This window comes from Rhinolophus sinicus, linkage group LG04 (genome assembly GCF_036562045.2).
Source record: "Rhinolophus sinicus isolate RSC01 linkage group LG04, ASM3656204v1, whole genome shotgun sequence".
Classification (NCBI taxonomy): Eukaryota; Metazoa; Chordata; class Mammalia; order Chiroptera; family Rhinolophidae; genus Rhinolophus; species Rhinolophus sinicus.
Genome location: NC_133754.1, coordinates 176876380 through 176902835, shown reverse-complemented (window position 1 = coordinate 176902835; position 26456 = coordinate 176876380). Strand labels below are relative to the sequence as shown.

General features: G+C 38.0%; 2 protein-coding genes across 2 annotated transcripts; one reads left to right on the top strand and one right to left on the bottom strand.

Annotated features, from left to right (window-relative positions):
• The first annotated feature begins 6 nt into the window (after positions 1 to 6).
• Positions 7 to 17464, top strand: PSMD5 (proteasome 26S subunit, non-ATPase 5). The gene is made up of 10 exons (XM_019731207.2): positions 7 to 317; positions 5481 to 5625; positions 6609 to 6722; positions 7141 to 7269; positions 8793 to 8902; positions 10920 to 11062; positions 11833 to 12024; positions 13721 to 13830; positions 14200 to 14340; positions 16714 to 17464. Exons 1-10 carry the CDS (start codon positions 142 to 144, stop codon positions 16969 to 16971), a joined length of 1518 nt encoding a protein of 505 aa, XP_019586766.2. The 5' UTR covers positions 7 to 141; the 3' UTR covers positions 16972 to 17464.
• A 4081-nt stretch (positions 17465 to 21545) lies between these two features.
• On the bottom strand, positions 21546 to 24500 carry B3GALT9 (beta-1,3-galactosyltransferase 9). The gene is made up of 2 exons (XM_019731175.2): positions 24128 to 24500; positions 21546 to 22887 (listed from the first exon to the last, which is right to left on the bottom strand). Exons 1-2 carry the CDS (start codon positions 24131 to 24133, stop codon positions 21784 to 21786), a joined length of 1110 nt encoding a protein of 369 aa, XP_019586734.2. The 5' UTR covers positions 24134 to 24500; the 3' UTR covers positions 21546 to 21783.
• Positions 24501 to 26456: the final 1956 nt, after the last annotated feature.

Below are 26456 nucleotides of genomic sequence, written 5' to 3'. Positions count from 1 at the left end.
GTCCGCCAGCTCCGACAGTGCGGCGGGTCGCAGTTGCAGCCAACACTCAGGTAAAGGGAGGCTGCCCCCGGCAGATCTCGCGAGAGTCGGAGAAGCACGCCGGGAGCGCGGCGGCGGCGGGAGAGCCCCTGCGGGAGGAGCATGATGGCGGCTCAGGTGCTGGCGCTGCTGAGGGAGGTGGCGCGGCTGGAAGCGCCGCTGGAGGAGCTACGCGCGCTTCAGTCGGTGCTGCAGGCGGTGCCGCTCAGCGAGCTCCGCGAGCAAGCCGCGGAACTGCGCCTTGGCCCGCTCTTCTCCTTGCTCAATGAGAACCATCGGTGAGTGGACGCTGCCTCTTGAGCAGGGGAGAGAGACACCCCCGAGTAGGGAGACAGGGGTGGGTGGGGCGAGGGATGGGCTTTTCCCACTCGCAATGAAGGTATGAAAAAAAAAAGCTGAAATTTCAGAGAGGGAGGATCCTGGGTTGAGAGGCAAGAGATGGGGCTTAAGAACAGCCTCTGAGATGTGTCCCTGGCAAGCTCCTGGTCTCGCTCCTTGAAATAGGAATTGAAGGGGGGGAAGCAGGGTTGCCCACCTATATATAGGGAGGGCTCCACAATTACGTGTACAAGTTCTTGACTTTTTCCCTCCTCTTAAGAAGGGGACCTAGCTTGGTAATTTGGTAAGATCCATCAACATTTTAGGTTCATATACCATTTGATCCAGTAATTCCTGTTACAGGACTTTAACATGCAGGTATACTCGCACACAAAATGTGCTGTATATACAAGAATATTCTAACAAAAGGCGACAGCAAAAAGCTTGAAACAACCCAAATATCCATTAAAAAGGGATTCTAAGTAAATTAGAACACAGTACCATGCAACACTATGCAGCAATTAGAAAAGTTGAGATCTATAGATGTGGACATGGAAAGCGCTCTAATGTACGTTGTTGAATGAAAAAAAATGTAGTTTATGATTCCATTATGAGTAATTTTTAAAAAGGATCACACACACACACTCACAAGCTAGTATAACATTGGGAATGTCTGAAAGGTACAGCAGAAACTATTAATATGGCAGTGGGACTTAGAATGCTAGGAGAGCAACTTTTACGTTTCATTTTATGCACATCTGTAGTGTTTTATTTAAAAAACACTTTGTATTTGATAATTTAGAAGAGTTTAAAAACATTTGTGATCCAGAAATTTTCTATTTGAAAATATAATGAATCACTGAATCAACACTGGATGATTTTGGAGGGCTTTCTTGGCTCTGACCTCAGAGTCCTTCCTTTTTCATGTTTCCCTTTCATTAAATCCATTAGTGAACATTTTCAGGTCAGCCTATAAAATATCTTTTGTTTGTCCACTTTAATTCAGGCCCTTCTTTTCTCCGTGCTAGATCTATTGCATCAGTGTGACTTATTGCCTCTAGGCTTCCTTTCCTAGCATGACCTTCCCATACTGCAACCACAGTGAAGTTCTCAGTTCATTTGGCGCACGTCTTTTCCATGGTTTCCCACTGCCTAGCGTGTAAAAGCTTGACTTCTTAGTCTGACATTGGGACCCTTACGGCATACTTTTCCAGCCTCGTGTTCCCTCCACTCCTGAACACATACTCATCTGCTCCATCTACCAGGGGCACCACTTACTTTCCCTTGAGCATAACTTGGTACTTTCCTAACTTTGTTCATGCCAATTCTAACCGAAATGCCCTCTCCCTCTCCAGATTCTTTAGGACCAAGTGAAGTGCCATCGCCTGCAAAAAGTCTTTCCTGGTCACTCCAGTTACAAGTGAATTGTCCTCAGATCTCCTGAAGGACATTATCGTTATTTCTGTTAATGATACTTGAAACTATAGGCTTACATTATAGTTCCATATGTGTTTATTTGTAGTTTGTAAATTCTTTGCAGGCAAGGGCCATATTTTGTTCATCTCTGTATCCCACCTAGGGCACAGCAGGAAATACATATGCCCAATAAAAGATTAGATTCAATAATTTTAGAGAGGCACCTAGTCCAACCACTTCATATTATGGATGCAGAGACTTTCAAAGGTCATACCACAAGTTGACACCAGAGATGCAACAGAAACTGAAATGAAGGGGAGTTTGAAGAGTAAGGTCCGTGGGGGAGGTGATTTGCTGAATGAAGGAGCAGTGCTCTAGGAAACAATTTTAATGGAAATTTATTAAAGACAGGGTAATTCAGAACTGGGTACATAGTAGATACCAACTGTAATTTATGGAAGTAATTCTTCTCTGGATAGATTGGCAGTCTCCAGATAATATTGCTATTATCCTGATGAAACCACACAGGTTGCTGTATACAGGTTCAGTATCTGATCTAATAAATGTAAGTCTAGAATCTTGACAGGAGTTTTTGTGAGGGAAAATTACTGCTTTACAACATGGAAGTCAAACAGGATTGATTATTATATAAATTATTAACTCTTTGGCTTCTTGACAGCAAAGGGCTACATATGACCTGAAATTTGAGCACTATACAGTTTAACTTACCATTGCTTTTTTAAAAAAAAAAAAAAAGCTTTATTGAGATATAATTTACACAAATTGCACATAATAAAATGTACAATTTGACAAATTTTGACATGTATATCCCCATGATACCACGACCACAATCAAAATAGCAAAGATATCTTTCACCCCCAGAAGTTTCCTTGTGCCCCTTAAAAGTCCCTCTCCTCTTCAGCCAGGTAACCACTTCCCTGCTTTCTATCACTATAGATGAGTTTGTCCTTTTTTTTTTCTTTTTTTTTTTTAGTTTTATATAAATGGAGTCATACAGTATATACTCTTTTGTTTGGTTTCTTTCCCTCAGCATAATTATTTTAAGGTTTGCCCATGTGGTATGAAGGAATACTTCATTCCTTTTTATTGCTAAGTCGCAGTCCAGTGTACAGATGTACCACAATTTGTTTATCAGTTCAACTGTTGATGAACATTTGAGTTATCTCCAGTTGGGGATATTACACATACCACTGCTATGAACATTTGTGTATGTCTTTACATAGACTTATTCTTTCTTTTCTATTTGAGTAAATATCTAGGAATGGAATGGCTGGATCATATGGTAATTGTATGTTTAACTTTTTAAGAAGCTGCCAAACTGTTTTTCAAAGTGATTGTACCATTTTACATTCCCACCAACAGTATATGAGAGTCAATTATAGAGGTCAATATAAAACCTAAGACTATCAAACTTCTCAAAGAAAACAGGAAAAAAATTTTGTGACCTTGGGTTAAACAAAAATTTCTTTGATGTGACACCAAAGGCATGATCCACAGAGAACAAATTGATAAATTGGACTTTATCGAAATTAAACATTCTACTCTTCAAAGGTCATAGTTAAGAGAATGAAAAGGAAAGTCACAAATGGAGAAAAATCTTTACAAAGAATATACCTGATAAAGGACTTATGTTCCGAATGTGTGAAGAACTCACAAAACTCAATGAAAAGAACCCAATTTTAAAATGGGCAAAATATTTGAACAGGAAGATTTATAGATGGCAAATAAGCACATGAAAAGATACTCAATGTCAGTCATTAGAGAAATGCAAATTCAAATCACATTGAGATTCTACTACACACCTATTGGAATAGTTAAAATAAAAAAGATACCAAAGCAATCCAGTGTCCATCAATGGATGAATGGATAAACAAAATGTAGTATATACATACAATGGAATACTAACAGCCTCAAAAAGGAAGCGAGTTCTGACACATGGTACAAAATGGATGAACCTTGAGGACGTTATGCTAAGTGAAATGAGCCCATCACAGAAAGACAAATACTGTATGCTTCCACTTATATGAGGTCCATAGAGTAGTCAGATTCAGAGACAGAAAGTAGAATGGTGGTTACTAGGGGCTGAGGGGAGGGGAAAATGGGGAGTTGGTGTTTAATGGACGTAGAGTTTCAGTTTTAATGGAAGATGAAGAAGTTCTGGAGATGGATGGTGGTGATAGTTGCACAACAGTGTGGATTCACTTAATGCCACAGAACTGTACCTTTAAAAATGGTAAATTTTATGGTATATACAATTACAGTTTTTTTTAAATGGAAAAGAAGCTCATTAGCAGTCACTCCCCATTTCCCTTTTTATCCCCTTCCCCTAGTTCCTGGCAGCCAGCCATCTGCTTCCTGTCTATGGATTTGTCTGTTCTGGACATTTCATATAAATGGAATCATCCAAAGGAAGCCGTTTGTATCTGGCTTCTTAGCATAGTATTTCCAAGACTCACCGATGTAGCATGGATCAGTACTTCATTCCTCTTTATGGTTGAATAATATTCCGTTGTGTAGATAGACCGCATTTATACATTTGCTAATTGATGGGCATTTGGGTTTCCATTACTATGAATATTTGTGCACAGATTTTTGTATGGACATGTTTTCAATGATCTTGGATATAAAAACATTCTTAATTACTCCCTTAGGCTTAGTTGTGCAACGTGCAATCCCTGAGTTAAAAGGGTATGTTCATTTTTAGGGTTTTTGCTATGTATCGCTTAACCACCTTTTAGAAAGGTTCTACCAATTTAATTGTATACTATTAGCGTATAAATGCCCATTTACTTGCACTGCCTATTAAGAGACAAGGAAGTTATTCTTGAAACACTGCATCTGTATGTGGTAGTCATCAAGTTCTACTAATTTACGTCTTTAATAGCTCTTGAACCTTTTCCCTCTTCTCCATTCCCACCTTCTTTCATCACCTCTCACCATGAACTGCTTCTAACTGAAAATTCTTTCTCTAACTAACACTGATGCAGAGTGATTTCTGTAAGTCAAATCTCTTTGTGTAGTTCTCTGCTTTAAAATTACTTCTGGACTTACCATTGACTCCTGGAAAAAGGCTAAATTCCATAGCAGGACATAAAAGACCTATCAGAATCTGACTCCTGTGTATTTTTCCTGTGTAATTTCTTGCCATTCATCTCCCTCCTCTTACGTTCTCCCCACTTCCCTCCAATTCTGACCCCACACGTACCAAGCTACTTGTGGTCCCTTGAATGCATAACACTGTCCCATTCCTCTGTGCCTTTTCATGTGCTACTACTTCCTCCACCTGCAACACCTTTCTTCCAGATAACTCCCACTTTTTCTTAAAATTTAGCTCAAATGTACCCTGTGCCATGTGTTCTTTACTGGGCTCCCACAGCTTCCAGCTCTAACCTAGCTCTAACCTATTTATCTACCTGGATTATTGTTGCCTTCCTGGTTTCCTGTATCTTCCATTAGACTGAGCTCCTTGAGATTATAGAATGTATCTTATCCTTCTTTGTATCCCCAGCACGGGCATGGCACATAATAGGTACTTAGTAAATGTTTAATAACTTAATAAAAGCTGGTGTTTCGAAGGGATGTCTATGTAGAGGAGATCATCATTGAGCCTGGTGTCAGGTGTTATTAGATTGTTACTTCCTACCTGGCAGGACATGAACTAAGGAGATCTATGGTGTCTCCTTTAGGGAACAGACAACTTTGTGTGTATCCATTCTGGAGAGATTGCTCCAAGCTATGGAGCCAGTTCACATGGCCCGGAACCTCAGGGTTGACCTGCAGAGGGGACTGACTCACCCTGATGATTCTGTGAAAATCCTCGCTCTGTCCCAGGTATGAAATTTTGCTAGCATATAATAAGGGAACTAACATTTAGTGACCACCTGTTCTGGGCTAGGCTCTGTGCTGGGTGCCAAGACAGAGAGAGAAAGAAAACATCATCTCTCTGTCCCTAGGGCGTGTCTAGTCTATTCTAGTATGCATAGCTTAACTATAACCAGGGGGATACAAGCTAAAGTAAAAAGTCCTACTCAGTACAATTGGCAGCATTCATTCATCAAATACTGACTGAGTTCCTTTTACATGCCAGGCATTGTATCATATGCTGTTAAAGCTACCAAGATAAATAAAGCCTATTTCTTTCAAGGAGCCCCTAGTCTAGAGAAAAAGGTTGCCATGTTAAGTCTTTTCATGGTGGCATGAACAAAGTACTATCACTAAACCGACAAACTAAGACAATAACTCTTATCACCCTGGTAATCAAAACGTGTTACTATTTGGGTGAAGAACTGCTGTTGAGGATCATCTTGTTGAAAGGTTACGAGCAGTTAGTTTATCCAGTGGTATTCAACTACTGTTTTTCCTTTTCTACTCTAAAGTGTTTATTCCACAAAAAGAGAAAAGTATCGATTTATTTACCATTTATGTGCCAGACACTAGTATGTGCTCTACCTATTTAGTCTCATTTAATCTTCATTACTCTCCTGCAATTAAGTATTATATTCCCATTTTACAGACAAGAAATTAAGAAGTTATTTAATTTGCCCAGGGTTTCAGTGCAGCTAAAAATGGAAAGAACTAGAATTTGTATTGTTTCACTGAAACACCCACCATTTTTTTTTTCCTTTCAAAGATGTAACTAGGCCAAATATGTATTTGGCTTTAAAGAATTTGGGTCACTAGGAATTTTTAATAACTTGTCTTTTAGTTGTAATCAGTAACTCTTAAAATAGCTACACACTAAGGAAATTCGACCATCATGTGTTCACGTGTTGCCCTACCTTGGGAGAGTATTTCTGATTGTTTTTTTCTTTCAGGTTGGAAGAATCGTTGAAAATTCTGATGCTGTTACTGAGATTCTAAATAATCCTGAATTACTAAAACAAATTGTTTATTGTATTGGTGGAGAGAATCTATCTGTAGCCAAAGTGGTGAGTCCGCTAGAACCATCGGCTTAACCAGGCAGAGAAATTAAAAGACAAAGAAAGGCTTTCTGGGTTGAGGGGTGAGGGTTTAGAAGGGAGGATTTGTGTCATTGAATTTCCAACCATATAAATGGTATCAAATAAATCTATGATGTCTAATAAGTACTAGTAAACCCCGTCTATTTGCTAGAATCCACATTTACAAATTATCCACCATAGGGCTTACGTTGGGTTACTTCATAAGAAGCAAAACTTACACCACAGCTGTGTATGTTTTTCAATTATAAATAATAATAGCTAAAATGTAGTAAATGCTCATTGGGCAAGGTGCATTCCATACATTAGTTTTCACATCAGTCTCTTATGAAGTAGATATTAATGTTCTGTATATTTATGACTTAAGAGATATTTTCTTTCCTATAAGGCCATTAAATCCCTGTCAAGAATATCGCTGACCCAAGCTGGCCTGGAGGCTTTATTTGAAAGCAGTCTGCTGGATGATTTGAAAACCGTAATGAAAACAAATGACATTGTTCGATACAGGGTGTATGAGGTAAGACAAGAAACACACTTTCTGATGCTTACAATTCAGAATGCAGTAAGAGCTACATTGGAAGGCAAGACGGCTCATTTAACATACATTAATTGAGTACGTAATCTGTGTTAGGCCCTATACTGGGTGCTGACCTCCCCACCTGGTGTGTGAGACCATCAGGTAAAAAATATTTATACTGCACTATAAGTACTATAGCAGACGAGACGCCATTGAAACTAAACTTTGAAAAACTTAGCAGCAGTAGTAGTAGCAGTAGTAGAAGAAATGGCTCTCGTTTGTACCAGCTTTGTACTGAGCACAGTGCTAACTCCTCACATAGATTGTCTTCAGTTTTCACAGTAAAGCCTATACATTGACCTCACTGTTACTGATGGAGTCGTTGACCCAAGGCCACTCAGTTAATGGGCTACATATTCCAAACAAATCCTCTACAGTCTAATTCCCTCTTCAAAACGCTGTCTTACTTTGTATGTCTTGATACCAGGCTATCCTGTTTTTCCTTCTGCCTCTCTTGTTATTTCTTGTAAGTCTCCCGGCTCATTATCCTCTATTGAGCTTTCAGTTGTTGGGGTTTGTGAAGGCAACGTCCCCAGCCCTGTTCTCCCTATAATCTGTATTCATTCAGCAATCTTATTCATCCTGTGATTTCAGTTCCCACCTATAATGGTGAGGACTCTCAAATGTAAACCTCCAACCCAGACCTCTCTTCTGAGCTCAGACCTTCATGTCCAACTACTAACTCACTCTCCCCCCCAGACATATTCTAGGTCTCTCACCTCATGTTAAAACCAGACTCCTGAGCTTCTCCACCTACCTCATGCCCCTAGTAAAAAACTGCATCAACAAACTGGCCGTGTCTCATAGTTCACGCGGTTGGGTATTAGACCTCAAGTTCATTCACTATGAGACCTGGTTCTTCCTGCCACATGTCCATTCAGCCATCACGTCATGTCAGTTTTACTTAAACCTATGTGTTTCTCTTCTTTGGTGTAGCCACCAGGACCCTAGTCTAAGCTACTACTTGGATTACTGTATTGGCATCCAAACGGGTCCCTTGTCCATTTTTTGTCACTACTAGTCTATCTTCACGTGCAGTCAGAACGATCTTTTAAAAATCCAAATCTGGTTCTGTCATTCCTCTGCTTAAAATCCTTCAGTATCCTGTTCTCTCAATAAGCCCTCAGGACATACTTGAATGAGTAAGTGAATGACTGACTGATAGAATGCATGAATGAATGAATGAATGATTATTACAATCTGTGGTTGCTGATTCAGGGTTTTTTACCTTGATTGATGATTTCTTTTGTGAAAAATACAGCTACACCTAGATACAGTGGAGTGATTCTGTGCCAAAGTAATTTCTTATGTGTTTGATGAAATTTTCCTACGTGTGGAGACAAATAACAGAGTTTTAAAAATTTGTTTATATAAAGTACCTAGTCCTGCATTTAACTTAAAATGAGATTTAACAACTTTGGGGCTGTTTTGACCTTTCTGCTTTTTCTGTTCTTTTCTTTCAGCTAATTGTAGAGATTTCTTCTGTGTCACCAGAATCTTTAACCTCCTGTACCACAAGTGGATTGGTAACCCAGCTCCTCAGAGAGCTGACTGGTGAGGATGTACTGGTCAGGTAGGTATGTTGGCTGAGAGAGCGAAATGTCCTCTTTGGGAGGGCCAGGAGACAACCCTTGGGACTCAGTGTTATCTTCCCTGGTAGGACCTGTGCCCAGGTTTCAATCTCATGACAAATATATGTGCTGAAGAAGGGGCCTTTAGAAAATACCTCAGGTTATATTGTGACAGCATACTGCAACTTAGCAAAGCCACATACGACTATATAGCTGATTTGGAATGACTGTTCCCTGTCCTTAGGCATGCATGTATGCTCTTACAAAGTTGCAATCCCGTGATAAACTGCCACTTTGTATTAATGTGTTATCACATTATGTGTTACACATTTTTTGACATTGTTAAATAATAGCACCATGGCATGATAGAAAAACATGGACTTTTGAAAATGAGGAAGACGGGCTTACACGCATCTCTAGTACTTATTAACTGTTTGACCTTGGACAATTTATTGCAACCATTCTGCACCTTAAGTTTCCTTATCTCCTAAATGGAACAATGACAGATCTATAAAGAAGATAATATGAGGATTAAGTGAATTAACCATAGAGACCCATGCAATGGCTGGCATAGGTCCTCAGAGAAATGTTAATTCCAATTTTTTCAGCCCTACTCCCTAAGTCCCCATATTTGCCAAATGTTTCTTGGTTGATATTCTGCGATTTACTAATACATCCTCACTGTTGAACACTTGGTTTGCTTCAAGTATTTTGTTTTTATAATAGCACTATAGTTATTTCGTGTACTCAGGATTTTGTTTTCCTTATTTTAAATGATTTTCTTACTGCCTTATGTTGTTTAAATGTGACTGAAATTGTTAAACTCATATGCATAAATCAGTCACCAATTACACTGTTTCATAGCATTCCTAATTAGGAAACTAATTTCGTTAATTTTTTTAGCTATGTATCAAATTTTGTGACAGAAAAAAACCCAACAAACAGTCACTTAAAATACTTTAGGAGCAATTATAAAAAAGTTTTTATTTTTTAAATTTTCCTTGTTAGCTTTAGGTGTACTAAACAACATAATGATTAGACATTTATACCCTTCACAAAGTGATAACCACCCCCAAGTCTACTACCCCTCTGACATCGTACGTAGCTATTACGTAATACCATATTTCCTATGCTATACTTTGCATCCCATGGCTATATAAATATGTATTTAATCATGGTTAACATTCAATATTATTTTATATTAGTTTCAGATATATAGCGCAGTGGTTAGGCATTTATATAATCTATGAAGTGATCCCCCTGATAAGTCCAGTACCCATCTGATACCCTACATAATCTTTACAACATTATTGATTACATTCCCCATACTATATATCAAATCCCTGTGACTGTTTTGTGACTACCAATATAAAAATGCTTTTTTAGTTAATTGGGAAAATTTGATCATGGGTGGGTATTAGGTGATACCAAAGAATTATTATTTATTTTTTAAATATGTGGTAAGGAATTACAATTGTGAGAGAATGTTTATGTTTTTTTTAGTATATGTGCTGCCGAAGTGAGCACAGTATATTTATGTTTTTTAGAGATGCATACTAAAGTATGCAGGGGTAAATGGCAACATGACTAGAATTTGCTTTAAAATAGTTCAGCAAAAAATGGAGAAAAAGGAGGTGAAATAAGTAAAGCAAAATCTTGATAATTATACAATCAAGATTATGGGTACTCAAGGGCTTACAGTTCTGTTCTCTTTTGTGTATGTTTGACATTTCAAAATAAAACACATTTTAAAAAGAAATCTCTTAGAAGTAGCTATTTTATAGTGGAAACAATAATGGGACTCAAGTGAGAAAGTCAAGATTTAACTCTAAACTCTGCCTTGTAATAAAATGTGATTCTGGACAAGTCATTGCAATTTTCTCATTCTGTGTCCTCATCGGAAAGAGTCGAGCCAGGATTATTGACCTTTTATATTTGGTGGGAAGAGTTAAATGAGATAACCTATATGAAAGCAGTTTATAAACCATGCTAATTATATGCAAAATCTTGGCATTTCAGAGCCACCTGTATAGAAATGGTGACATCACTGGCGTATACTCATCATGGACGACAGTACCTTGCTCAGGAAGGAGTAATTGATCAGATTTCTAATATAATTGTTGGGGCGGATTCAGACCCTTTCTCTAGCTTCTACTTGCCAGGTAAGAAATGTTGATGCCTGTGGAAATGATAGTGTGTGTTTTGTTTGTGAGTTATCTGTCAGGAGGAGCCCGGGGTTTGTCTTCTTTACAGGTGATTCCCTTCAGGTGATGAGACCCATAGCCCCTTAATAGGGTAGAATCTATCACCTTGGGAGCCTTCCACTGTTGATTCTGATTTCTTGGAAATACTGCTGTTTAGAGCATTAGGATAATTTCCTTCGAGTCACAGCCAAAAGAAACTAAATAAAAATACTAGTAATGACATTTACAGTATATTTCCCAGATTCATCAAATCTCTGAGTTGGAATCTTTAATATAGGAACTACTCCAGTCATTTTGTCAAGGACATGTATTAGTTTTTCTTGAGCGCATCTAGAAATTGGAGATTTGTGCCTTCCTTAGGTAGCCTAGATTATTTCATTGATGAACATCTGTTTAAAATTTTCTTTTTAATAATGACTCCAAACTTGCCGTCCTGTAACTTGTATCCACTGGTCCTTCCTTGTTCTTTGTTCTCCCTCTTGCGTGTGACAGTGCTTCAGTGTGTGGACCCCACTCCATTGACACCTGGGGTTTCTAGTCTCCGGGCACCACACATCCCAGGTCCTTCAGTATTCCCTGTGGTCTGTCTGATTTCCAGGCAGCACAGTGCCATAACCTTTCTCCTCTTTCTGGCCTGTAGTTTATAACTGTCCCTATGAAAACATAGGACTCCCAATTTATGTGGTCTTCTTCCCCTATTAAAATAATATTTTTGTAAATGTCTCTAGGGTTTGTGAAGTTTTTTGGGAACCTTGCTATTATGGATAGCCCTCAACAGATCTGCGAGCGTTATCCTGTCTTTGTGGAAAAAGTCTTTGAAATGACAGAAAGTCAGGACCCCACCATGATCGGTGTAGCAGTGGACACAATTGGAATCCTGGGATCCAATGTTGAAGGAAAGCAAGTTTTGCAGAAGACAGGTTGGTATGACTTGTTTTACCTTTCTTTAGAGATACCTTAATTTTTGACAAGGATTCGATATATAATAAATCATTTGCTGGTATGTTAAGTGCATTATAGAAACTGCTTTTGCAGATGGAAGTTTTTTTACCATGACCTTGGTTCATTCCTAAAAAGTCTCATAATTATTACTGAATTTTTTTTTTTTTAACTTGGCTGAACCAAGTGTTCCCCTCTACATCTTCCATAAATAGTATTCATGGTACAAAGACCATGGGCTAGACTCAGAGAAACCTGGATCATGACCCAGTTTTAACACTGACTTAGCTTTTTGAACTTGATTTACTCACTTCAGTACTCTAGGCCTCATTTTCCTCGTATTTGAAAAGTGGGTAACTACTTCTTACTTCTCAGGGTTGTTGTGAATATTTAATGAAAAGATATATTTGTTCTATATATGTAACTTTGAGGAAGGAAAGGAACAAAAATTTGTTACAAGATTTTGTGTTAAGAGTGATACTTTTATGGGACATCCATGAGTACCTTGAAAGCACTATGAGTTCCACACAAAACATCACGTGCGGCACTGCTAAAACCCTTGTGAAGTAGACGTTGAAATTTTATATGCTTTCGTATATCACGACTAATATCCTTGCTATATGTACTTTTCTAAGTGCTGTGACCTATGACATGGAATCCTCTGCCATCCTGCAGAGAACATACTGTTGTCATTCTCATTTTACAGATGAGGTAGCTGAAGCTCAGAGAAATTAAGAAAATTTTCTAAGATCATACAGACTGTGGGGCGGCTGCTACTCAAATCCAGGTCCTTTGATTCCAAATCCTCTACACTTTGACTTATATATGCCATGTTGCATATGAATGTGTGTTTTAGGCTTCTCATTTGGTCTCTGACTACATGTTTATTTTTATGTTGGTTTAGGTTTGTAGGGGTCAGTGTATTGAAAGCAAAGCATATTTTAAAAATCTCATTTTCACAACACCCACGAAGATGGCTTTTATTAAAAAAAAAAAAAATAACAGGTGTTGACAAGGATGTGAGAAGTTAGAACCCTTGTGTATATCTGGTGGCAATGTAAGACAGTGTAGCCACTGTGGAAAACAGTACGGTGGTTCCTCAAAAAATTAAACATAGAATTGCCGTATGATCCAGCAATTTTGCTTCTAGGTATATAACCAAAAGAATTGAAAGCAGGGACTCAAGTAGATATTTATACACCTGTGTTCATTAACAGCTATTATTCACAGTAGCCAAAGGGGATAGAAATAACCCCAGATGTTCATTGACGGGTGAATGGATAAACAAAATGTGGTCTATACATACAATGGAATGTTATTCAGCTTAGAAATGAATGAAATTCTCATACGTGCTTCATTATGGAGAAACCTTGAAGACGTTATGCTAAGAGAAATAAGCCAGACCCAGAAAGACAAATATTGTATGATTCCACCTATTTGAGGCACTTAGAACAAATACACAGAGACAGAAAGAATAGTGGTTACCAGGGCACGGGGGTAGGGAGGAATGAGTGTTGTTTTTTAATGAGTACAGACTTTTCGGTTTGAGATGATGAAAAATTCTGGAGATGGATGGTGGTGATAGTTGCACAACAATGTGATCTGTATGCTGGTTAAAATGGTAAATTTTATGTTATCTGTATTTTACCACAATGAAAATGATCTTGTCCTTCAAAGGAACTCGCTTTGAACGCTTGCTCAAGAGAATAGGATATCAAGCAAAGAATGCCCCAACAGAGCTCAAAATTAGGTGTTTGGATGCAATCTCATCTCTTCTTTACTTACCAGTAAGTAAATTGGGAAATTAATGAGGGACAGCCTGTATGAGTTAACATCATACAGGTTAAGTTAATATAAATGTTGATCAAATAAAGGCCATATTTCTTACTCTTAGTAAAAGAACACAACCCTCATTATATGACTAGTGACATTTTTAAGTTGAAGTGGAATCAGAGTATTAGAACTGAAGAGTACCCTAGAAATTGTTCAATCAACCCCATAAAACAAACAAACAAAACTGGGCAAGTCTGGACTGGGTTTGGGAAAGAGTGCTCCAGAGTTAGCAGAGATCACACAGCAAGTAATGACAGAGTGCCATCAGAACCCAGGTTTCCTGACTTACAAGTGTCTTGAGAGTCTTCTTTTCTGCCCTGTAGCTTGAGCAGCAGACGGATGACCTCCTGAGGATGGCAGAGTCCTGGTTTTCTTCTTTGTCTCAGGACCCACTGGAGCTCCTCCGCGGCATCAGTAATCAACCCTTCCCTGAACTACACTGCGCTGCCTTAAAAGTGTTCACGGTAGGCATCTCTTCTTTTCCACAGGTTCTTCTGGGACTCTGCCAGTTCAACACGTGAGCACTTGAAATGAGCAGGCGCGCTGCCATGCCTTGGGAATACACAAGTGCAGGGCACAGCTTCTGCCCTCTGCTGTTAGTATAGATTAAAGAGGGAGACAGATATATGTACAGATTGTTTCACTGAATGGTACTGTAGAAGAACACAGGGTGCTGTGGGATCACAGGATTAATTCCAGATTCCTTATGTGCCATCACACAAGCCCTTATTGACCCAGCCTGGTCTTCCTGAGCCTTCTTGCCTGCCTTGCCCCTTCTGGCACTTAGTGTTCTCGTGATACATACTGCTTGCTTTATGTCTCTGGACCTTTGCTCTCTACTTTCAACACTTCTTCCCCGATTTGCTTGTTAACCTCTTATTCATTCTTCAAGGACTAGCTCAGGTATCTCTTCAGCAAGCTTTGCCAAACCCACAAGGTTAAGTTAAGCAGTGTTGGCTCCCATATACTTTGTGCTTATTTATTCATTCAGCAAATATTTGTTGAGTTTCTTTTTTGCTTTTTGCTAGGTTCTGGGGCTACAATAGTGAACAAAATATACCAAGACTTTCCTTTCATGTAGCGCATATAGCACCTCTGGGTGAGGGACCCAGACAGTGGGTACAACTGTGTAGTTAATTATATAATTACAGCTGTGGTAAGGATTTCACCTCTGTGTTCTATTTATTACATTATATTAAAATATTTATTGACCACTTAAACAGAATTTGTTGAGAATAAGGACCAGTACTTACCATGGTGGCTGGGCTCATGGAAACAGTCATCCCTTTAGTACTCTTACTAATGGGGTCTCAGGCAGCATGCGTGGCCTAGAGAGGGAGGGAACAAGGACAGTGGAGGCGACAAGAAAGGGAAGACTTCCTGCAGGATGTGATACGTGATCTGGGTATTGAAGAATACAATATCCCTATCAACTTCAGGAACATTGTTTGTAGACGGCTTCATCTTTGCCCGAAGTCACTGTGATGGTCATGTTGGCTTCTGCATCGATGTTCTTACTATTTATGTATTTTTTCCCCCAGTCTTCTACCTTATGCTTTACTTAGTTGGCCACAGTTGCAGATATCATTTTTTATTGACTTGTTGGGACAGCTGTTTTTATTGCAGCACACTCTTCGTCTTTGACAGTTGTTAACAAGGCTGATGTTTCTCAAACTTTAAGATCTTGTGAAAATGTAGATTCCAATTTAGTGGTTCTGGGATGGAACCATGAGATCCTGAATCTCTGACAAGCTCCCAGGTGATGCTATGCTGTTGGCCTGTAGAACACACTTTGAGAGGAAGAGACTAAGCTGTAAACTTGATTGTTCCTTGTTCTTCACTAAAATGGAATAGCGAGATTTTTAGAAACATTATAAAAAGTTGCTTTTTCATTATTTTAAAATTTGGAAAAGATTAAGAAGTAGATATTTTAAGTCACATCAACTCATACCTAGTTGGTGTGTTTCCTTTTAGTATTAGTATTAGTGTTAGTATTGATTGATTGATGAAATATTTCAAACATAGAGTCATACCTTGCTACACCTCTGCCCAAACCCATTCCCCACCCTCCTCTGGATATAATTAATCACCGTCAGGGTTTATAAGCCCACATATGATTTTATACTTTTACTACATATGCATATATCCTTAAACAAATTACAGTATTTTACATATTCTTTAACTTTGTAAATGGTATCTAGTTGTTCATATCATTCTGCAATTTGCTTTTTCTCCTCAACATTATGTTTTTAAGATTTATCTATATTAAAAGAGGCAAGGAGAAAGTCATTAGTATTTCACTGAATAGCCACAGTGTATCATTCTCTTATAAATGGAGATTTAGACAATATTACAAATGATGCTACAATGAACATTCTCAAAAGTATCATCTTACATACATGTACGAATATGAGAGTTTCTTTAGGGTAGTCTTTTCTTCTGTAGTTTTTTTCTACTGTTGTAATTATGCCATGTATATATATCATTTTGATTTGCTTTTTTCATGTAACAGATTTACCTATTTTTTTATAAACATTCTTAATGTTTATTCCATTTTTTATTGCTATATGCCATAATTTAATTATCCATCTCTCCACTATTAGACATTTATATTATAGACATTTATATTATAACTGTCACACTGTGATGAACGTCTTTGTATAAAAATATATTTTTAACATTTAGATTATTGTCTTAAATTCCCAGGAAGGAATTTAAGCAAAAAGTAACATTTTTAAGGTTCATGTTGCCAAATTTCTTTCTAAGGATGTGCCATCCTACTAACAAACTTAACTTCTTAAGTCTCAGAGGAATTGTTTTTTTGCCTTCCATTTCAGGCCATTGCAAACCAACCCTGGGCTCAGAAACTTATGTTTAACAGTCCAGGTTTTGTAGAATATGTGATGGACCGGTCAGTGGAGCATGACAAAGCTTCAAAGGATGCCAAATATGAACTGGTGAAAGCTCTTGCCAATTCCAAGACAGTTGCAGAAATCTTTGGAAACCCAAATTATTTGAGGCTCAGAAGTTACCTGAGTGAAGGCCCATACTATGTGAAACCTGTTTCCATGACAGCAGTGGAAGGAGCTGAATGATTTCTTCTAGAGTCTAGACCATTTTTGGACCAAAACATCTCCTGAGGCATTTGACTCCCTCTGTATTTTACAAAACAGAGACCTCCCTCCCCCAGAATTATGGAGTGTCAAACCTAATTTTATCACCAACATTCGTTATGTTTCTACATTGAAACACTATGTGAAACTAGGAAAGCAGGCAAACTTGGTCATAATTAAAACAGATGTTTTTCAGATTTATTTGACTGCCTTACTCTTTGCAAGAAGATGGACGTTTTGTTCTCCTCCCAGAAAATTTTCATGGACTTACCATCTTATTTTAAAATCTGCTTCAATCAAAATGAAACCAAATTGTTTCTCTTCACTTTTATTTTTTATTTTATTTTTTTTTATTCTTTTCCCCCTTCTGATTCCGCTTTCAAAGTCTTGGATATATGTATTCTTTGAAAAACAAATAATATGGCATCTTTAAATTATGTTCTCTATCCTAAGAATAAATACTTTTAATAAGGTCTCTTTTGATTTTTTTTGTGTTACTATTATTCCTTTGAAAAATAGACAGTAAACCTTTTAAAAATGTTTCTAGTGTTCTTTGGTCCTTTTTCCTATTTATCAATGAATTTTACTCTGTTGTGATTTTGGAGGAGGATACTGATAACATGCTAAACCAGAACAGTCCCCAAACTTTCTTTATATTTATTTGTGGGTCATCATTGTTGAGGGTTTTGCTTTTAACTTTTTAGAGCCATTAAATCAATGTTGAGTTGATAAGGAGAGGCAACCGGACTCCTAACAACCAGTCAGAACAGAGGGGATGCTGTGTGAACCAGGATACCATCTCATTTATTAACAAAGGATGCACTTGCTTTTCACTGACAAAAATTGTTCCCACCTGTTTTCCAGTGCCCTGCTCTCTAAACAGCAAAGCACTCTACATGCCAGCCACCGATCCAGAGGTTTCTGTGTGAGTTTATCATCAGAGTGTGACAGTTCAGGCTCTAGAGATAGGTTTCTTTTAAGCCACGGTGATGTCGATAGCCCACCCCTGCTCTGTAACAAAATGGATCTCAGGTGACTGGAATTCTCTTGTCCCCAGATTGCTCATCTCTCCTGCCATCTCTGGTGTCCCTGAGTCTCCTTTTTCCATATTTCCGTAACGAATTAGGCCACAGCCAAGTCTTTCTTGGCCCGGAAGAAACATTCTGTCTCTTGAAGGTGACTTTTGTTTAATCTCTTTCATCATGTTGATTTTATTCATTTAACGTCAGATTTCAGAGGATTGCCTCTGCTGTGGATCACATACACATCCTGATTTGCACCTGCAACTTTTTTTTTAAGGTGAAATAAAATAAGCAAATTACTATTTTAGTTTGCATTTAATAAATATTTACTCCTCATTAGATGTTTGGCATTGGCAAAAGTGTTAGACATTGTCCTAAGTGCTAAATTCATCTCATTTAATTTTTACCTCTCTGTTTCACAGATGAAGAAACTGAGGCTCAGAGAAGTTAAGTAGCTTATCCCAAGATCACACAGGTAGCAAGTGGCTAATCGTGGAGGAAAATAAGCCAATAGAAAATTGGGACCATTTTCTCTGAGTGAGATTTTTGTTCTTTCAGCTTTTCAATCAGACGAGAGTAAGATCTGTCTAGTGTGTGTCAGTTAAGTGCTCAGGCAGTGTTTAGGCCTGTCCTTTTCTTTCAGATAGGCACCTCTGAAGGTCATCTATAGAATGACCATGATGTTGACCTATGGTAAGGCAGTGACCACAAACTAATTTCTTATCTAGTAGACAGTAAGCATTTAATGGTTACCTGTAATGTTCAGGGCAAGTTGCCATACCTGGGTGGTCTTCTTACTGGTACTTTTCAATAAAAGCCCTTAATGCAAAATTAACAGGTAAAAATACAATAGTATTTTTGGAACAATTTCAGTTGAAACAATTTCAATAATACTTCTGCAAATAGGGCAATTTACTGGCATTTGTGAAGTTGTCTACATATAGAAGTTACCAGATTCCTGAAGAACATTTTCCAAGCAGTTTCTACAAAATCGGAGAGTATGCTAGTACACGATGGTCTTCAGAAATACTGTAACAAATGGGACATGTTAACTTGTCCTCAAAATTGTGCATTTCCTATCAAGAGAAAAAAGTATTTTAAGTCTATGCATAACAAAGAGACCTGTATATATGTAAAGTTTTAGCTGTTAAGCTCCAAATTGTTACTATACTGTGCTTTCATTTAAAAAAGGATCATTGAGGTATTTACTAAGATTTTTAAAATGTAGATTTTTTTTTGGTAGTGCAATTCTTAATATATAATATTGAATAATCGATCATCTTTAAGAGCTTATTATTTTGGCACAGGTATGCTCAAAAAAAAAATTCTAATTTGTAGTAAATTGTTTCAAATTAACATTATTTAAGTTTGTTCCCATGTAATGAAGACTAAAATTCGAAGTGTTTGATTGAAGTCTACTATAGGTTGTAGCTATTCTGTCCAACTTTTTACATTCTAAAATGCTAAACTGAGGCTTAGCAAACTTATATTCTTTAATTCAGAAGAAGAATTCAGGCTCCCTGTTGGCTCAACCATAGTTTCTAAAGCAAGTTATTAAATTTCTCTAGTAACTGTTACTGTAAATTTCTTAGCTTCTTGAAATGGACTACTCGTGTGCTTAAAGCCCAGATTCAGCATAGTGTAATAATCTAATGTAATAATTTTAATTTGAAGATTTTTAAGGGAAAAACATTTTAGAAATTGGTCCTTGCAATAAAAATCAGTTAGAAAGAAAAAAATTAGCATATAGTAAATACACGAATAGAGGAAAACAGAAAACACCTATTCTAGGCTTGAGAGAAGAAGTTTTCCCAGGGAAGGAAACCTCTGAATCTTGAAGAACCAGTAGGAGATAATCAAATGAAGAACAGAGAGGAGCAAACAGATACGAAAATGAGAAGACATTTGGGGAACTAAAAGTAATTCAATATGACCAACGCCTAGGGAAAAATTGCAAAGTTCTTTATCGTTGTTACCAATAATAGCTACCATTTCTTAGCATTTACTTTATGTTAGGCACTTGGTGTACATTTTCTCATTTTATACTCATAATAGCCTTGCAAGTAAGTATCATTTTGCAGACACAAAGCCTGAGAATGTAAGCACCTTATTCAGGCTGCACAGCCCAGAACCAGAGTATTAACCTGGCTTCCTGAAGATTAGTCAGAGGTGTTTTACTTTTATTATTTGGTTCTATTTTGAAGATAATAAGCAAACAATTACTGTGTGTCAGGCATTGTTCTAAAAGCTTTTCACATACTAACTCATGTTCTTCTACTCCTAGGAGTTAAGGTACTATCATTACCCTGTTTACACCTGAGACTGAAACAGCAAAGTTAAGAAACTTACACAAGGTCACACAGCAAATAAGTGGAGCCGAGATTTGAACCTAAGCTGTTTAACTCAGAACAAATGTTTTTCAATGCTGCTTCTTCCTCTTATTGAATACTTGTGTGGGCCACATCCAAAGCTAAACACTTGCCATATCTCATTTAGTTCATAATCCCTACAAGGTTGATTTTATACATAAACCGAGGCTCAGTATGGTTTAGTAACATATCCCAAACAATGTCATGGCAGGGATTTTCAAAGTGTATTACTTTGGGGATACCTAAAATCCCCAAGAACCCCAGGATGGAAAATATCGACTTAGTGCCTAGTCATTATATGCAAGAAATCACAAAGCATGTATTGTGGGTTGAATTGCATCCCCCCAAAAGATAGTGGAATCCTAACCCCTGGTACAGGTGAATGTGACCTTATTTCAAGATATGTCATTGATTTGCTTGATTGCTGATATGATCAAGTTAAGATGCGGTCATTAGGGTGGGCCCTAATCCAATAACTGGTGTGCTTAGAAGAAAAGGGAAATTTGAACAGAGACACAGCACAGAGGAAAGATGATATGAAGTCACAGACACACAGCAGAAAGGCCATGTGAAGATGGAGGCAGATATTAGTGATGCGTCTATAAGCCAAGATTAAAGCTAGAAGAGACAAGGGAGGATTCTCCACTACAGGCTTCAGAAAGAGCATGGCCCTGCTGACACCTTGATTCAGACTTCTAGTCTCTAGAACTTCAAGCAAATAAGTGTTTCACGTCACCCAGTTTGTGGTACTTTGTTATGGTGTCCCTAGGAAACTAACACAGAGCATACGCATATACTTAATGTGAAATGTGAATTTGTTGCATCCCATCTGTGAAACACTGCCTAATTAGGACTTGATGAAAATTGTTTCACAAAAAGTTAGAGATGCAAGTCTCTACCCTAGTGAGGTTTGAGTTAATATATACTAGGTAGCTACCACTTTTCAGTTAAATGTAATTCCAGCACCCAGTGTACTAAAATGTTTCCTGCTTGCAGACCAGATGAATACTTTGTTAAACAAATTTGTTACTTAGTGCTTTTTCTTTCATTCTGAGCATTCTCAAAAATTAGTCACCGTGGCTATCACTGAGTCATGACAGTTCCATAGAATGTGATTTTTTTTTTTAAATACACTAGTTGTAAACAGAAACAAGACTTTTGGTTATAATTAATGTTCTCTCTTCCAGATGAGAGGTTTTATTTTGAAAAGAATCATGTTACACCAACTTAAATTTCTTAAAATGAGATTTCAGTATGATGCAGTACATCAGGGTACTAAGAACACTTTGCAACTTTTTGAATACACTTAAAACTACTTAAAACACAAAGAAGGAGGGATGCTTTCTATAACAAGGTAGGAGGTAATTTAAAAAGAACATGCCTGTAAGGAAAACAAAGAAATCCTAATCACCAAAATACAGGGCATTGTTTTTTACAGTACCAATGTGAAAACGTTTAAAGCTGTCAAGGTATGTCAGAAGTTTGCAGGAAATGAGCCCGGAGTAAGTCTCAAATAGTGTACATTCTTTCCCATCGTTAATTTCCTTCCACGCCAGGGGCATTTCGGCATCTGTAGTTTCTGAGGATGTGAAGATGAACTTATAGCAGCATCTGTTGTATCTGATGTGTCTTTTCCCAGAAAACCTTGAACTGTGGATGGGTATAAGGCCAGTAGACTTGGCACAAATTCCTACAAACACATCAGCAGGCACTATCATGGGTACTTCTTTGAAAACCACATACATCATCCGAGCCACATCCTGGGACATAATAAAAGCTCCACCACTGCAGTAATCTGGGTAGTACTTTTCTGGGTACTCGCTAAGAGGGACAAATTCTTGGCTATTAGGGTCTCTGTTGGGTGTGTCCTGATGGATAACTCTTCCTACATAGATATCTTCAAGGTGTTCTTTCAGATTGAGAAGATAGTCTACCAAGCTTGGTAGATTGACAAACATCTCTTCATCCACCTTGAGAATGAAGAGGGCATTAGGACAGAAAGTCACAGCCCACTGTGTCATCGTGATGATCTTCAAGGTTTGGTTCTCAGCACTGTCCAAGAAGATTCCTTCAATTATATCATTATTCTTATGGGACTCTTGGTCTATCTCTTGCTGGGTAGTTACCAAAATAGGCATCCCCAAAGCAAACAGTGTGAGAATGGGGTGCCCTCGGATGCTGGTCACATTACCCCAGGTTTTCCTGATGAGGTTCCGTCTTGTTTCATTCCCTGGGCTACTGAAGATGAGAGAGAGCAGAAATATAGTCTTCCCTTTACACACTTCTGACTGGCTCAAGATATAATATTTGGAAAGATTACTTCTTAGGGGCTCCATGTTCAATTTTCTTGCCTTATCTCTAATTTCCAGAACTTTCATATTTACATAAGGCAAAGCATGCAGAAAGTATTCTTCCACAAAATCAGCCCCAAAAAGCAAGGCATGAAATAGGATAACATTAAACAGAATGAAACACCACTGGTGAGTCCGAAGTCTGCAGAATGTCACCTAAATAAGAAAAGAACACATATTCATTCAAGCTTCATTTCCATTTGTTTTTGCCCCCACTGGACACTGTATGTACCTCTTACTAGCACTTAGCAGTACATTATTTTGTTTCCTATTATTTATTTTTGTTAATCTGTCTCTCCCACCAGATTGTGGCCTCCTGCACAGCAGGCATCATACCTCGCTCTTCTCCAGTGTTGCTGAGTTCAGTGTTTGGCACAAAGTGGACAATGAATAAAATGTTGGTTGGTTGGTTACTTGTTTGGTTGAGAGCCTGCTTACTATAATACAAGGTGCTGTGTTAAAACACTGGGGGAGCGAAGAGGAATCAGACATAGACTCATGGACATAAAGTAACAAGTGGCATCATTATGCTAAAAACCTATAGGAAAATACATGACGTTCTTTCTGAACTTGAAGCACCTGGATCAGTTTCTTCTCTAATTACAAAGGTCAAGGGCTATTTTTCAATGAAGTGGTTGCTTTGGTTGGCAACCACTTCATTGTAGCACAATGGCTACTATCAAACATTTACATTCTTCCAGTTTAACTTTTCAACTTAATCTAATACTGAATTCTGACATTGTCTGTTTTGACAATGTCCCTTAATCCATCTGATATGTCTGTCAATATGGACAGATTCCTGCTATCTGCTAGCACCCCTTCAGAGATCTAGGATGGATCCCTGCCAAGCTTACTCTGCCTCATCAAAGGAGATGGAAACTTTCCATCTGGAAGAGCATATGCAGTATTGTAATATAATAAAGCCAGGGAACATTAAAGGAATTAAATCTCTCTTCATTGGAGCTTTGATCAACAAAGCATCCCATAATATTTGCCATGGGCCAGGCACTGAGTTAAGCACTTTACACGCCTTAATCATTTAGCCCTGGTAATATCCCTTTCAGATACGTTTTCTTCAAAATTAAGCTGAGCATCTGAGCTGTTCAGTAATTTGCCCAAGATCATTCAGTGGGTGAAGGGGTGGGGTAGGGCTATGATTTGAACTCAAGTATATCAAATTCCAAAGCTCACTCTTGACCACTAGAGAATCCTGATTCCCATCTTTTACTTTTCCGTGTTTTTTCAATGGGAAAAAAACAAAACAAACTCCTGAAATTATAATCTGAACTCCTTCCCATTTTCTCAGTGCTGATTATTTGTACATAGAAGAAACTTCGGCCTCCTCAAAGCCTATTTTAATAGATAGCAAATGCTTCAAAGATTATAAGAAACTTACCTGCATGTTGTCTGTGAGCAATTTCAGAGCTTTGGAAATTATTGAGTCCAGATGCCAAATTATGCCCAAATGTATCTCAGGATCATGCCAGTCTAACAGCAATTGAGGTAAAGTACTTTGTGCCTGAGACTTCAGGATAAGGTTTCTGGCCAATCAACCTGAGCTTTTGTCCCAGAATACCTGCTGGCTCTATAGGAGAGCAAGTGCTGATCATGTTACAGCTGGAGTGAATCCAGAACAAAGAGTAAAAAAGTGAACCTCTTCAAATGCTTCCAATCTTCTGTACCTCTTGAAACTGACCCCTTGTTTGTGGGCTGAGCTCCAGGTGAAGTATGCATGGGAGTTAAAAGAATAGTTCAGCCACATCGCCCCTTCCACAGCACCATCACACAAGGAGAAATGTCATACAGTGTGTTTGGAGTGTCTCTCAAGAAACTAAACTGTTGAGCGAAATCTAGCAAGATGGCGGAATAGAAAAAAGAAAGAAAGAGAGAAACTAAACAGTTGGAGTAGTTCCTGCCCCCCAGTACATGCACATGCAAGACGTGCACCAAACATCAAGGAATATATGTTATCCTGTGTGGGTACAATTTTTCTCCCCAAAGAACCATATGGTGAGGTTTGGTGTATCTCTCATTGGGAAGGATTTTGAATTCCTAATATAGGTTATGCAAGAACTTGACTAAATCCAACTACTTCTCCCAGGCAACTTTATCTCAAAATGGAAAACAACATGTAGTCCATTTTAGGCTAAATTGAAGAGACTGAGCATTTGATGTTGGCTATTTTCCTAGAGCATATATGTAGGAATTATCCCAAACACTCTTTCTACCAGCAAGTTTATTTTAAGAAAAGAACACCCAGTATATTTTCATGTTTCTGTCACATAAGCAATTGTACCGAGCATTCTGTTCTCATAGCAGGCCATATATCCTCTTTTTCTTTTCACATATTGATTTGCCTGCCTGCTATTCACAGCAGTTTTTGTAATTATTTGGCTAGGAATAACTCATTATATTTAAAGGTGTCTATGCTTTCTCAACAACGTAATCTGGGGAATGTTTACTAAATGGGAAAATCTAACTTCAGAAGCCATTCAAGTAAAAGGAAATTTTTACATATAATAAATCTAATGATTAAATAGGTCTTACAGGTATTTAATTAACCATTCTATTTTGCAATTTTTTTTAGAGCCATAAATTATGCTCCTGGGTCTCCTCTGGGCTTAGAGAATTTGGTTTCTTTGTCCATAAGAAGTTTAAACAATATTGTCTCTGGGGCACCTCCATCTAGAATTTTCAGTTTGAGTTATCAAACTCCTACCATGTTGGGGTTGAGCGTGTTTGCTGCAAATATATAGTGGTGCTTGATTTTCTTTATTACCTTAGTACTGGCTTCCCTTTCATAGAGGTTATCCTATCTGTGTACCCATGTCTTTAAAATTTTTCTTATAATATTGTCAACAGTGACTCTCTGGCTTAGAACTCTGCAGAGGCTTCCTGTTGCCTACCACATCCAATTTGCTCCCTTGAGACCTGACTTTTAGGACACCATACTTGGCTTCCACTCTACATGGTCAAGTTTTTTATTTCCCATGTTTTAGTTACTCTAGGTGAACTCAGAATGTTTGGAGCCTTGGCTGTGCTATATCACGAACGGGGTGTGTGACTGTCTTATTATCTATATTACATGTTATGTCTACATTAATTGGACCGAACTGTCCAATATGGTAGCCCTAAGTCACATGTGGCTATTTAAATTTCAACTAATTAAAATTAAATACAAAAATTTATTTACTTAGTTGCATTAAGAACTTTTCAAGTGTTCAATAGCTGCAAGAAGCTACTGGCTGCCCTATTGGACAGCACAGATAGAGAATATAATTGCTGTGAGTCCTATTGGATACTGGTATAATGCATGTAAATGTGTGTGTGTGTGTGTGTGTGTGCATGTGTGTGAGGTTTATGAGCCCTTACAGAGAGACAAGGATAACTTATGCTCTGAAGAGGGCCGAGATTGAAATCCTCTCTTGACCTGGGTTTCTTCGACTCTAAAATTGCAGTCGTAATAGTAACTACTATTACCATGTAGAGTCGTGGAAATTGAGTGCTGTAACACATATAAAGTGGCTAGATGATAACCTGGCACATAGGAAGCACATGGCTTTGGTTCTTGACACTAAAAAATTTGTTTCATCTCCTTAGTCCTCAGAATGATGAGAATACTATAACGCTATAAAGATAAGGAAAATAAAACCAGAGTGGTTAAGTAACTAGGCCATGGGCACAGCCAGAGAGTGTAAGAGCTGGGATTCAAATCTGGATCTTCC